This window comes from Aethina tumida, chromosome 4 (genome assembly GCF_024364675.1).
Source record: "Aethina tumida isolate Nest 87 chromosome 4, icAetTumi1.1, whole genome shotgun sequence".
Classification (NCBI taxonomy): Eukaryota; Metazoa; Arthropoda; class Insecta; order Coleoptera; family Nitidulidae; genus Aethina; species Aethina tumida.
The window spans coordinates 26,431,223-26,445,823 of NC_065438.1; the positions used below are offsets into that span (position 1 = coordinate 26,431,223).

The following is a 14,601-nucleotide window of genomic DNA, read 5'->3' on the forward strand; positions in this document are numbered from 1 at the left end:
CACCATAAAGAGCCCCCTTGCAACTATTATATTGATATCAAACAGTCCAACATGCCACGTTGAATTCCACGACCTCATTGGTCTGTTCACTATCCGGGGGCGACTTCAATTGGCTGGCCTCTCAGGAATGTTTTAATCACATCAAGGGGGCGGGCTTAGGCCCGAGCCGGTGGTGGGGATCTGGATGGGCGGCGCTTACTCGGAATACCGGGGTGAGGAATTTTTATTTTCAGTAACTCAGTCAGTTTTGATACCGGTTTTGTGTTGATAGTGTGCTGTGATTTTTCAGTGACGTAACGATACTACTACTAGACAACCAAATTCACTTACAAGTTTCGATTGTTTCGGACTGTTGTTTTTGTATTTTTGCGAGATGTCTTGAACGTCGTGACTGTTAGCCGACTTGATCAACCCAAAAAAATCTAATAACCGAAATCCGAGACTGAGATTTTGGGCCGGTGATGTGGCTGTGATTAAGTATTTTCTTTTTTTGTATTGCAGACGGTGGGATTATTGAAAAAAGGGATTAAGTGCATTAGTGGTTCCTTGAAATGTGTATATGTATATAATGAGTTGTTCTGAAGTAATGTATCAAGCGTACTATCCCTATCTGTACCAAAGGGCTGGTGCTGCACCCCCTGTATCGGCTCATCCAGTACCGAGAACTGGACCATTCAGTTCACCATTTGGAGCTGCCCATCAGTATGACAGGGTAAGTACCACCACCATCTAATTATGTGTCGTCCAATACAAGTTGCACTTTTTATGTTTTTCTGACACTTTAGACGTGTTCCTAAAATTTCCAGAACAGTCAAATGTAAACAAACAACGCAGCCTCGATATTGCGTTCTTTTTAGGTACTACCTTTAATTTTAATATTATTAATATTTTTTGGAACATTATTTTTTGTTATTATTTATAGACCTATAGCTGTTTATGATATGGTTATTTGCATAGAATAAACATAAATTGCAACTTGTGTTCCTTTGATAGTAGTACCGGGTACCTATTGTCAGCTTAATGTGGTGTAAATCTATGTTACGATAAGCTAAACAAAACACGTTGTTTAATTAAAAACATTGCTATTAATCTAAATGATAGTGTAATGTACGTATTAATTAATAGTACCGCTATCAATGTATTTTCTAAGTAATCAGAGAATATTGGAATCAAATAAAAAAACATTTCTATATACGAGAGAATATGATTATGTAGTTTTAAATGGGGGTCTTTTAAAATTATTGTTGTGTCCGTCGGAAAATGAACCAATCTAATTAAAATCTACTTTAAATTGAATGTTATTGCCGTTAACATTGACGGTTAGAAAGATCAATTTTTAAAAGTTTTATTGTCCATTTTATAGAATTTGTTTATATTTATGATTAAAAGAAGAAGATTGAATACATCAGATAAGAACTTCGAATGTACATTATTAGTTCCTAACCACCCTTATCAAAATTTCATGGTACCGTCGGACAATGAAGAAGTCATAAATAAGCTACTTGAATATTTTATCGTATTATTGGTGGTACGTTAGTCAAATAAATAATATTTTCGTATTATTTAACATATTTTACTAATTGTTTGCCTCATTATACATTTATATTCACTTGGCACTGATTTTATCAGCGGCTTTGCATATAATAAATCAAGAAAAATTCTTTAAATTCTTTCGGCAAATCTATGTCAGATATTCTTTTTCAGTTTTTAAAAATAAATTGTGCTATTATTAGAATATTTACCGATAAGGGAATACTTGACGTTATTTTTTGCAATTAACATTTTTCAAAGTTTTTTTATATTTCTACATTTATTATTTATATAATGTAAGTTTTAAAATATATTAATTTAACTATTATCTAATTTTTTGTTTGCATATTTGATTTTTCATGTATTTATTATTACACACGCTGTATATATATATATATATATATATATATATATATATATATATGTGTATAAAAATGTTTTTTATATTATCAGTAAGAAATTTGTTCCAAAGAAGAAATATTTATTAGGACATGAAAAAAATTAGTGCGTCATTAATTTTTACATTTTTCAAAATTAGTACTAAAGTTAAAATAATAAAAATATTAATAGATCATTTTAATCTAGTTATTAACATTATTAATTTTGTACATTATAATAATAATAAACTCTGTATATAATATATACAATGGGGTCCATTTAAAGTAGCCTCTGAATCTTTTAAATGCATAATAACTGAAAGAGATAATAAAAAATTGTGTGCGCCACAAGAATTGTTTCTATATAAGATAGTAAACGTCTATTTTTAGTTAAAAAGAATAATTAATAAGATTAAGGCATATTTTTATTAAAAAAATGAATGTAACATTATCCTAATTAATACTAAATTTCATAATATAATACACTATACTACAGTAAGAAGGCTGTGTTTTTCTCATCAAGAAAACTAAAGAATAAAATGTAAATATCTCAGAATATTAGATTTAATTAGTTTTCCAAACAAGTAATAGGAAATTGTAATCTACAATAATTTCTTATCTACATAATTAATTTTCTTCATATTTAATATTTCCTATCCTGTATATGTGTATATATGTATATACAGTGTGTTTTTTTCATATATAGGTTTTGTATAGTTAAAATATAAAAATAAAAATGTTTTAAAATTTTAACCTGATTTCTTTTTTCTTAATTATTTTTTATATATTTAATATTTTATACTCTGTATTAATGGTTATACAGTTATCATTAAATGATAACATAGTTAATATTTCATACTCTGTATATATGATTATACAGTGTGGTCCGTTTAAAATAGTAACAAAAATAAGTTCACCATTGAATTTAGCATACAAATTTCATAAAAGAATATTCCTGTAAAAAGTCTAAGCCTTTTGAACTAGTTAGTTTTACATCTATAATTAAACGATAAAATAACAAAAATATTACATACATATTTTCCATTTTGTACATGTATGTATATATAGTGTGGCTTTGTCTAATATGTATTGTATAATTAAAATATAAAATATTAAAAATTTTAATCGAAAATTATAATCTAATTTCGTGTTTTCGTAACTAATTTTTTATTTATGTAATATTTCATACTCTGTATATATGATTATACTGTGTGGCTCATTTAAAATAAGTTATTTATCATTAAACTATACAACATTGTTATTAGAAAATTTTAATCTAATTTTTTGTCTACATATTTAATATTTCCCATTCTGTATATATGTATATACAGTGTGGATTTTTTAAATAATTTATGTATACTTATAATAAAAATTTTAATAGAAAATTTTAACCTCATCTCGTTTTCCTAATTAATTTTTTATATATTTAATATTTTGTACTCTTTATTGATGGTTATACAGTGTGGTCCATTCATTAAACGATAACATATCAATATTATTATTAGAAAATTTTAATCTAATTTTTTGTCGACATATTTAATATTTCCAATCCTGTATATATGTGACTTTTTCAAGTTATGTATACTTAAAATATAAAATAAAAATATTAATAGAAAATTTTAATCCGATTTTTTGTTTTCGTAATTATATGTTTACATATTTAATATTCCATACTCTGCATATATTATGATTATACAGTATGGTCTAGTTAAAATAGCAAACATAATAAGTTTATCATACAAATTTCATAAAAGAATATTCCTGTAAGAATTATACGACTGCTGATCAAATAAATCAACTAATAAAATGTTGAAAGTATCTCAGTTTATCAAACTTATGTTATTTTTCCAAATAATTGTTATCTATAATGAAAATAATAAAATTAATTGAAAATTGAATGTAAAGATTAATAATAAAAATAATATAATATAAATAAAAAATTTAAAATTGAAGCACACTATATATATGCCTTCGTACAAACTCTGATAATTATTATTCAAGAAGTAAGTTTATGGGTTTTACCTAAAAGGGTTTATTAAGTAACTTGGTATAAGGCCAAGAAATCGTCACAACATATAACTTCCAACGAAATTCCCGCCGCATGAGTTATCGGCAAATTTATGTTACCGAACATGTAAAACTATTCAACGAACTTTGCAGTTTATGAGCCGCATTATTCGCTGAAATACTGATACCCCCAATAACAGTACAGTTCCGTCGAAACGATCACGATATGAACCTATCTCGTGCATTTTGAAGAAACGTATCTGTATCTGCCGTGTTTTACAGTTAGGTTCAAATCGAAGACCGACATGTGAGTTCTGTTATTGTTTTGTACGATTAAAATGCAAAACGTATTCGTATCCCGAGTGCGGTTACCGCGATAACGTCCAATTAACCGACGAAAATAAGTCGATTCCGTCGTCGAAACCGGTAATCGACGGACTAATTCACGTATCCGATGGTTAATCGCATTAGAAATTGTTGTGTGGTTTGTTCTCTTGAAAACCATCTAGAGCTAATACGGCAGATTTCTATCATAAACAACCAGTGCCCGCGACGACTGGCACGTAAAAAGTGACATGTTACATTTTAAATAAGTGCCGTCGCAGAAAAAAAATTAACCGGGAAATGGAAATAAATTATGCAAGCACATGTTCTTTGGCGTACAGTTTCGATGGGGCGGTTCGGGTTTCGAAAAATGTTTTGTTTTGCTTAATGGTTTGAACACTGAAAATTTCTTTTATAATTAATTTTATTAATTAAATAATTCTGAACAGTAATTGGTCTGTTCATCTGGTCATCAAAATACCTCGAAAATCTTGTACCATATTTTTAGAATTTAATGTAAAAACGTTATAATCCTCATATTCAATATGCATTTAGACAAAAATCAAAATTATCTCATTAATTATGGTAGACCTTTAATAATTTTGACAAATTTGTACATTTAAATATATAAATAAAAAATGTATTTAAACTGAAGATATTCTAAATAATGCAGATTCAAAGATTCCTTCAGCAACTCTTCAAAATACACTTTATTGTCAAATAATATTTTAAAAAAACCTTGAAATGAAGTATTTCCATTAAAGGAAAACAAATCCTTCCCAGTTAAAATATATATTTTTAATAAGTTATATTGATTTATGGCATTAAATAATTTTAAAAAGTAAATTGTCAGTTGTTATCACAAAACAAATTGTTAGAAAACCTTATACAATTATCATTAATGGGGAAATTTTACTTTTTACTATTAATATACATTTAGTTGATCATCAAAACTTAATTTATCTAGTAGTTTTTTTAATAAATTGTTTAAATATTATCATTAAAATATTTTTTTTTTCATTAATTTATCGACTGAATTTTGAGAAAATTAGAAATAAGAAAAAAATATATATTTATTGATGAAATAAAATAGTTCTTCTCGTGTTATACTTTTAATTTGATCAACAAATTTACAATTAGAAATATGTATACTCTCCAAATACTTTTAAATATGATACATAGGTTAAAAGAGAATTCTTAAATAACTATTCAAGCTGCGATAAATAGTCAGCTAATATTTGAAATAAATTAATTTCATTAAAGGAAAACAAGCTCTTCTCAGTTAAAATAAATTTTAAATATATTCTTTTTTTAATTAATTCATTGTATTGAATAATTTTATAAAGTAAATCTCTTACAATAATTTTAAACATTAATGAGTAACTAGCTTTTTATTATTAACATACGTTAAAATTTCATTTTTTAGTAGATTTTTGATAAATAGTTTAAATATGCTCATTAAAGTGAATGTAACACAATTTTTAGAAACTAAGAAAAATATAAACATATAATAAAATATTTCTTAAAATTGTTTAAGTGTATGGAATTATGTCACATTATGAGTAATCGATGAAGTAATTCTTTGATAAGAAAACTAAAAACTAAGAAAATATATATATTTTTTGACCAAATAAAGAAAATAAAATTTCTCATGTTTTTTATTTAATATAATCAAAAACTTCTAAAAACCTCTAAATTTAATTGATAGGGTCAAAGACAATTCTTAAATGACTGTTCAAGCTACGATAGTCGTCTAATATTTGAAAGAAATTAATTCTATTAAAGGGAAATAAATTCTTCTCAGTTAAAATTAATTTTAAATATATTTTAATTATATTGATATATTGTATTAAATATTTTTATAAAGTAAAACTCTTATAATTAATCATTTTAAACATTAATGGGCATATTTAAGTGCTTTTTTATTATTTTATTTTTAACAATTTGGCTGAGTTAAGTCAGGTTATCCTTTATCCTGTTTAATAATAATAGATAAAAAAATTATACAAGAAAAATATAGAGTAGTGCTTATAATTATAGCAACTTATTAGAACATTAAAGTATGACCTTTTGCTTATTATAATTATATTATCATACCGATAACAACGAAAAATTATGGTTTAGTTTGAAAGAAGAAAAAAGTCGATAACTGGATTCGAATGTAAAAAAAACTGTCTTATCCTCAACTGAAATTTAAACTAATCTCGAGGAAATGGGAGTAGATAAATTTAGTTAAAGGCTTGTGAGAAGATGGTTAGTGGTTGGGGGTTCATTTGAACCTAAACTTACAAGAAAAAGTCTGGTTTCTAATACATAAATCCCTTTCAAAATTAATTTGCTATGTTTATCTCTAGGTCAATTCAAAAAAAAATAAATGTAACATTTATAGGACAAAAAAATAGTAGTTTTTATAATACTGTATAAAACAACAATAGTAAATTTATATTATATTAACTGTTTCTTAAATAAAATATTTAACACTTTAAAAAGTTGCAATATTAATGACCAATACCAATGTATTGTTGATAAAATAAAAAAATATATAAGAATCTGCTACACACATGATTGATATAATCAAAATATTAGAAATATGTATTGTGGTTAAATTATTCCAAATGGTTCAAAGATAATTCCTAAATAACTAATCCATACTTTGAATTGCATTCTTCAAACTTTTAACAAAACATTTTTGAAAGAAATGATTCCCACTATCTAATAATAAAAAACTCAAATTTAGCTACCAATTAGCTGTTTAATTTGAACTAATTGTAAGTAATTTTAAGCGACGGTCAAACAAATAAATACACGTTATGAGCGAAACATTTAAAAGATTTTAATCCCAATTAAAAATGCGGCTTTGGCTTAATTAATAATGTGATCGATTATAATTAGAAGATTTATTTGAAAAGCGTGTTAAATTAATTGGTAGATAAAAATATAAATTAAGCATAAATCCGCCCGAGTCAATATTGTGACATAAAAAAAAAATGTCACGAATAGCTTCCATATATTTTATGTGCGGACAGACCATAAAAAAAGAAGAAACAGAAGTTTTCGAATAAAATAAAGGAATCTATTAAGAATTACGCAAGGCTGAGCATATTTCTCACGTCGAATATGTAAATTTCGTGGTTGTAATATAGTGGAAAGGTTGACCGGTCGATTTTTTATATGTGCAACATCAAAAGTAAAAGCCGATTTGTGTTCGACATCGAACGAAACCGGCTACGAACCGATTTTTAATCGTTTGTTTTTATCGGTCCCGGTTCACCTATAAAAACATCGACAAAAACGAGGCGAATTCCCGAAAATTTTTCAAAGCCACCATCGATTTGTACTTTCGAATAAATAAGCGGTTTTCGATGTCGATTTTGTCTAGGAATTGTTCGAATAACGTGCCGATTTGGTGTATCATTAACTGCGCAATGTTTCCTGCAATTGTCTGTTTGATAATAATAATTTATTAACCACATTTCCATACGGTAACGCATGATGAATCGTCAAATGGGGAAATTATGACGACGTAATGTTTTGGCTTCGGATACAGAAGCTTTCACATTTATTTTTTCAAATAAGCACAAGGGCTCGACCGATACGTCGTCCACAAAACTTTCAACATCGGCCTTATCATCCAGCGGCAAAATTTACGTCAATGTATCGGCATTGTGCCGAAATTTTTTTACTTGATTTACTTGAATAAATCCTTATTTTCTTCTGTCAACCGAAATTCAAATTTATACACTAAACTGATCAAAACATTTCAAGTTTTAAAAGTAAATATGCTCTTACATCATATTCATTTTCTTTTTTCATTTAAGCCATTCACCTAGAAAATAATAAAGTTGTATTTTTCAGTCATTTTACTTAAAGCTATCTCCAGGATTAACGGCAATTTAGATTGTGATGAACAACATTTCATTTAAAAGATGATTAAATTACACTTCTAGTAGTGCATAATTTGTTACTATCAGAAGGAAAATAGCTGAGATACAGTTGATGAAACTACAAATTTCACTTTTACTATTTACGTATTTTTTCTCAACATTAAATGATTTCAATATTGTGTTATATTTTAATAGTTTATTCAATTACAAATATTACAAATCCTAGTAAACCAAAAACTGCTATTAAATCTTGATATTTTATCAACTAAGACACTTTCATATCAAAATATTCCAATTTATAGACCAAACTGATCGAAACATTGTGCAACACCGATTTAGAAATTTAAATTTTCAAATGCTCTTATGTCATTGTCATTGTAAACATTGTCATTTCATTTAGGCTATTCACCTAGATAATGTTCAAATTGTATTTCTCCTTGTCATTTTATTTAATGCTATCTCCAGGATTAACGGGAATTCCGAATGTGATGCATTTTATTCAAAATTACATTTATTAATTTTTTTTATTAAATTACGTTTCTAATAGTACATAATTTGTTTCTAATTAATAATTAATAATTAATAATTAATAATTAATAATTAATAATTAATAATTAATAATTAATAATTAATAATTAATAATTAATAATTAATAATTAATAATTAATAATTAATAATTAATAATTAATAATTAATAATTAATAATTAATAATTAATAATTAATAATTAATAATTAATAATTAATAATTAATAATTAATAATTAATAATTAATAATTAATAATTAATAATTAATAATTAATAATTAATAATTAATAATTAATAATTAATAATTAATAATTAATAATTAATAATTAATAATTAATAATTAATAATTAATAATTAATAATTAATAATTAATAATTAATAATTAATAATTAATAATTAATAATTAATAATTAATAATTAATAATTAATAATTAATAATTAATAATTAATAATTAATAATTAATAATTAATAATTAATAATTAATAATTAATAATTAATTAATAATTAATAATTAATAATTAATTAATAATTAATAATTAATAATTAATAATTAATTAATAATTAATAATTAATAATTAATAATTAATAATTAATAATTAATAATTAATAATTCATAATTCATAATTCATAATTCATAATTCATAATTCATAATTCATAATTCATAATTCATAATTCATAATTCATAATTCATAATTCATAATTCATAATTCATAATTAATAATTAATAATTAATAATTAATAATTAATAATTAATAATTAATAATTAATAATTAATAATTAATAATTAATAATTAATAATTAATAATTAATAATTAATAATTAATAATTAATAATTAATAATTAATAATTAATAATTAATAATTAATAATTAATAATTAATAATTAATAATTAATAATTAATAATTAATAATTAATAATTAATAATTAATAATTAATAATTAATAATTAATAATTAATAATTAATAATTAATAATTAATAATTAATAATTAATAATTCATAATTCATAATTCATAATTCATAATTCATAATTCATAAATTATAATTCATAATTCATAATTCATAATTCATAATTCATAATTCATAATTCATAATTCATAAATTATAATTCATAATTCATAATTCATAATTCATAATTCATAAATTATAATTCATAATTCATAATTCATAATTCATAATTCATAATTCATAATTCATAATTAATAATTATAATTAATAATTAATAATCAATAATCAATAATTAAAAATTAATAATTAATTAATAATTAGTAATTAATAAATTTAATTAATAATTATTAATAAAAATAAATTTTTTGACACTTATGCGTAATTAATAATAACAATATATAACAAATAATAAATGATAGACAATAAATATTAAACAAATAATGATAAAGAATATAGTCATTAGAGAAATATGAATTTTAGCCACAAACTTAATATTTAATATATTCTGTAAAAATTTTTTATATACGCATTTTAATAATAATTTCTTCATTTTTAATTAGAAATTACTTTTGTCAGATGATGAAACCTTTTTATGGCTATATGTACCTTTGTCACATATGATTTGAGCAATTATTCATTAAAATCAAAGTATAAATAAAAAATTAAGAGAGGGTTTCTTCATAGAATGGGTCACACTGTATATTTAAAAATGATGTTAAAGAAGTTTTTTACTTTAGAACATGTATTTTATATTTATTTAATGTACGCATTTGTTGTTTTATAATTATAAGATTATTAACATTGTACTAAAAATGAAAAGCATAAAGTTAAAACATTAAACGTTTGTGGGAACGTCCTTGGTGAGAGATTGACGGAACCCCATGCGACTAATCCGTCAATAATTATAACATTATGTTGTTCCAGTAATTATTTTACAATAAACCGACCAATTGACTTACAAATTTTATTTTCAGTGTAAATTTCTATGACACCGGCATAAATTAAACATTAATATCCATTTTCAATGTCGACATGCGCTTAGCATCGGCCATTTCTGTATGGTGAATGCCAGAAAGGCCTTTTAAGCGGATTTTATTGCCCGACATGTTTGAAATTGCCGATAAGCAGGAAATTATCCTGCTTAAAAATTTTTCAAGTGTAAAGAAAGCTTTACAATTTCTAGAGGCTCTTGTGGGAACTTAATTGTTCTGGTCGTTAACGTATATCATTCTGCTACTAAAATGGACCATTGTTTTAACAATTGAGGTGTTTACCGAACGAACTAAATTTGAAATGCGTATTTAAAAAGTTCCTGTGGTGGAAGTCGGCACATTGAATGGTTGAAATTTTTTCCCAAAGGCCGGTGGCGACGCCGATGTTTTCATTTATTCATCAGTCGATTGCCGATACCGATTACCGATAGTTGCAAAAAACATAAATGGGTGTCAATCATATATTAGGTTTCCTGAAAATGAAATTTACGTCTCCGATAATTTAATAATAAACACAGTCAAAGTGACTAGGAAACACATAAATATTTTTAAATTATTGTAATAAAACCAAAAGAACTAATGTGAAAATTTTAATGAATTAATAAATACAAGGGTTTTTTTCGGACATGGTTTTTGATGGTTTAAGTTGACACAATCACATCGTGGGTCCTAGGAAGCTCTTGTTTTAGGTCGAGAGCTGTTATTTTCGTATGTCTCTGAGCTTTCAAAAGCAGCAAAAAGCTATCTTGTCCCGGGGTAGTTATTTTACTGCGACGTGGATGTCCTAATTATTTTTTTTGTCACTTAGATGGTGCTTTTTCATGATAATAAAAGTATTTTTATAAAAATTTGAAGAATAACACAAGATTCGATGTTTTTTGTGGCAAATCATTGTTCTAGTTATCGATGTTCGACTGTATTTTATATTTTATTAAAATATTTACACTATTTTTTCTACAGTTATTCATTTTTTACCTAAGTCTAAAGAATTTCTCTTAATTTAAATCTTAAACAAAATAAAATAAATGTATAATGGTCATTGGTAATAATCACCATCTAAATTTGATGGTTGTCATTCCATAAGTGTTCCATTAGATTTAGATCTGGAGTTTGTGCTGGCCAATCGATAATCCCAATACCATTTTTGAATGCATGCCTCAGATCATTATTATACATAAAAATCCATGTAACTGGTAAATTATCATTGGCAAATGGTTCTGTTACATTTCACATGATATCTTTATACAGAAATGGTCCAGTTTACCAATAATTTTCTGAAATAGTCTCATACCAAATATATTTTTTATTGGCTTGACAAAATTTGAATTAAAGCCTTTTATGAAATATCTTACAAAATGTAATTTTAAATTTTCTGCTATTTTTCTGGCCACCACTGTATATTAGACAAATAATATGTGTCCCAACATCACATCGCAATTACACCTAGTTAAATTAAAATTGGTGACAGTGAATTTCCAGGAAGCCGACAAAAATATCATTAAACGCCGCCGTTGACCTTTGGGGCACCTTATTAAGGCATTCACTTTGCAGAATAGGTCGTGAAAAAAATAAATAAGAAAAAACAATACAGAAATCAATACTAGCGGATTAAAATAGTCGGGTTTGAGGATCGAGTACCACGTACTAATAAAAAGAGAAAAAACAACCGTCGACACTGTACTCTATTTCTCGGTAACCGGACAACCTTATGGACATACGTGATTGTTTATTAAAAAAGCGTCGTAGCATCGTCGTCGTTGTATGGTTTCAGACGGCTGAGATATTGACATTAATTAAAGAGGTAATTGTGGAAATGGATAGTATAGGTTTTACCACAATTACGAATGGATACGTAATTTCGAACATCAATATCCACTTTTATTAACCGTTGGAAATATCCATTCATTTTAATGAATATTATATTCCAATTAATAATTCCATCAATCATAATTTGCAAGTGTATTTGCGGTTTTTTTTATCCTGTTAATTTAATTTAACATGCATTTTTGTTGAAAAAAAAAAAAAAAAAATGAATAAATAGAAAATTTTAATTGTGCACGCGGAATTCTTTACATAGAAAATTTATTAACATATTTTTTCCATTAGATTTTTTTAAACGTTTATAGAAAACTAGACTACATATAAAATAAAACACATAGACCCACTAATACATTAAATAAAGATCCAGACACTCATTGATTCGCATTGGCATTGATCTAATGAGGTGGTCAATTTTATTCATAGTATAGTTTAATGCCTAAGTCCTATATACGTTCAGTCTGTGATAAGTCTGGAGATCTTGGTGGCCATGGCAACAAACTTTCATTGAAATCTTGGAAACATTTTAAAACCTTTCATTTCATTTCACATACTAGAGCTGCCGTTTTTTTCAGACAACGTTCTCAAATAATTTCTGACAGTTCTTGGACTCTGGTTCTTTTAAACCAACATCATACTCACTTCAATGATTAGCAGTGTTCTTACTAATGGCATATGAAAATAATGAAACAATCATTTAAACTTAATAAAAATTAAATATAAGTTGAACTGTGTCTCTATTATACAAACACAAATTCTACAAAAAAGGTGTAGAAACTTTTTAAACTTGGTCCTAGATAATATCTGAACTTAATGTGGCATGTGTATCTACAATTAAAAATGTTTTAGACATAAAAATGTTTCTTTATCACATATTGTCTTAATGAATATTGAATTATATAATTTTTAATTGTTCCAGTCCATATGGTACTCAACAAAGCAATAAATACAATTTACTCAGATTTTAGCATGAGAATTGCTCTTAACATGACTATAATACTTTCCTTCCTTTTCTCATTAAATCTTGCTCCTGTTACAAAATAATAAGCCTATTGTTGTAGAATGTAAAATCGGCGTCTACATAAAAAGAACTTGTTAAAAATAATAATAAATCAAATCAATTTTAAAATCTAAATGAGTACATAAAGTGTGTGAAATCCTCGCTATTATTCTCAATAAATGTTTATCTTTATTGTCTTGTTTCACAAATTTCATACTTAACGCTACTTGCAATGCCATAAAAATTGCAAAATAATGATAAAGTCTTTACCTGACAATCCGGTAGGTTACGTAAGTTTCATTCTTTATATGACGTTATTTTGTACAAATACTTGAATTGTTGAAAAAGTTTTTAAAATAAGTGATATAATTCGAAGCTAGAAAAAACAGCTTAATATTTTTTGCAAATGCTACAAAGCATTATAATTTGTGTTTCTGTACTCAATTTTATAATATTTCGAATTCTCTATCCTTTTTAAGTCTTTTAAATTTATTATTCTTCATAATTTTTTTGAATTCGTTTAAATACAGATACGTTACAAAATATATTGTAAATTTTCATTTTTAAAAATCCTTATAATATATAAAATTAATAATATTTTTTTTATTTACTTTAGAGGTGCTAAATTATATTCTTTACATTCTCTTTTTTACAAAATTATAAACATTGAATGATTTGTAAAATTGTGAAACATCTTAATTTGCAAAATTTCTTATCTAAAAAAACTTTTTAATATTAGAATTCTCTTAAAAATTCATTATAATGTAAATATGTTTTTATATTTTTTTGATGTTTGATGTACAATATTCAAAAACAATTTTTTATTTTTTAAAGTCTATAAAGTAAAATAAAAATACTCTAAAAAATAATACCTTAAAAATATATATTTTTTTGATTAAAAAATTTTAATTTTGAAAATTTAGATATAAAATAATTTTTTTAATATTAATTTAATAATTTTTTAATCTTTAAAGTTACTCTACATTTTTAAGTGTATAAAATACTACAAATCTCTCGAAAACTCGATATGTTTTAAATATATTTTTTTGGTTTAGACTTTTTTGTTTAAAAAATCATAGTTTTCAAAATTTTGTCTCAAATATTTTTTTATTTAATATTTAAAAAGTTTTAAAATTGCTTTTTACTTTTTTAAGCGTATAAAACACTAGAATTCTCTTTTTCAAAATTTCTTGTT

General features: G+C 24.6%; 1 protein-coding gene across 1 annotated transcript in view; it reads left to right on the plus strand.

The window, feature by feature from the left end:
• The first annotated feature begins 259 nt into the window (after nucleotides 1-259).
• LOC109594019 (protein vestigial) overlaps nucleotides 260-14,601 on the plus strand; it is a 52,492-nt gene continuing 38,150 nt past the window's right edge. The window contains exon 1 of the mRNA XM_020009182.2: nucleotides 260-712. Coding sequence (XP_019864741.1) covers nucleotides 560-712 — 153 coding nt within the window. The 5' untranslated portion in view covers nucleotides 260-559. The remainder of the gene's footprint in view (nucleotides 713-14,601) is intronic.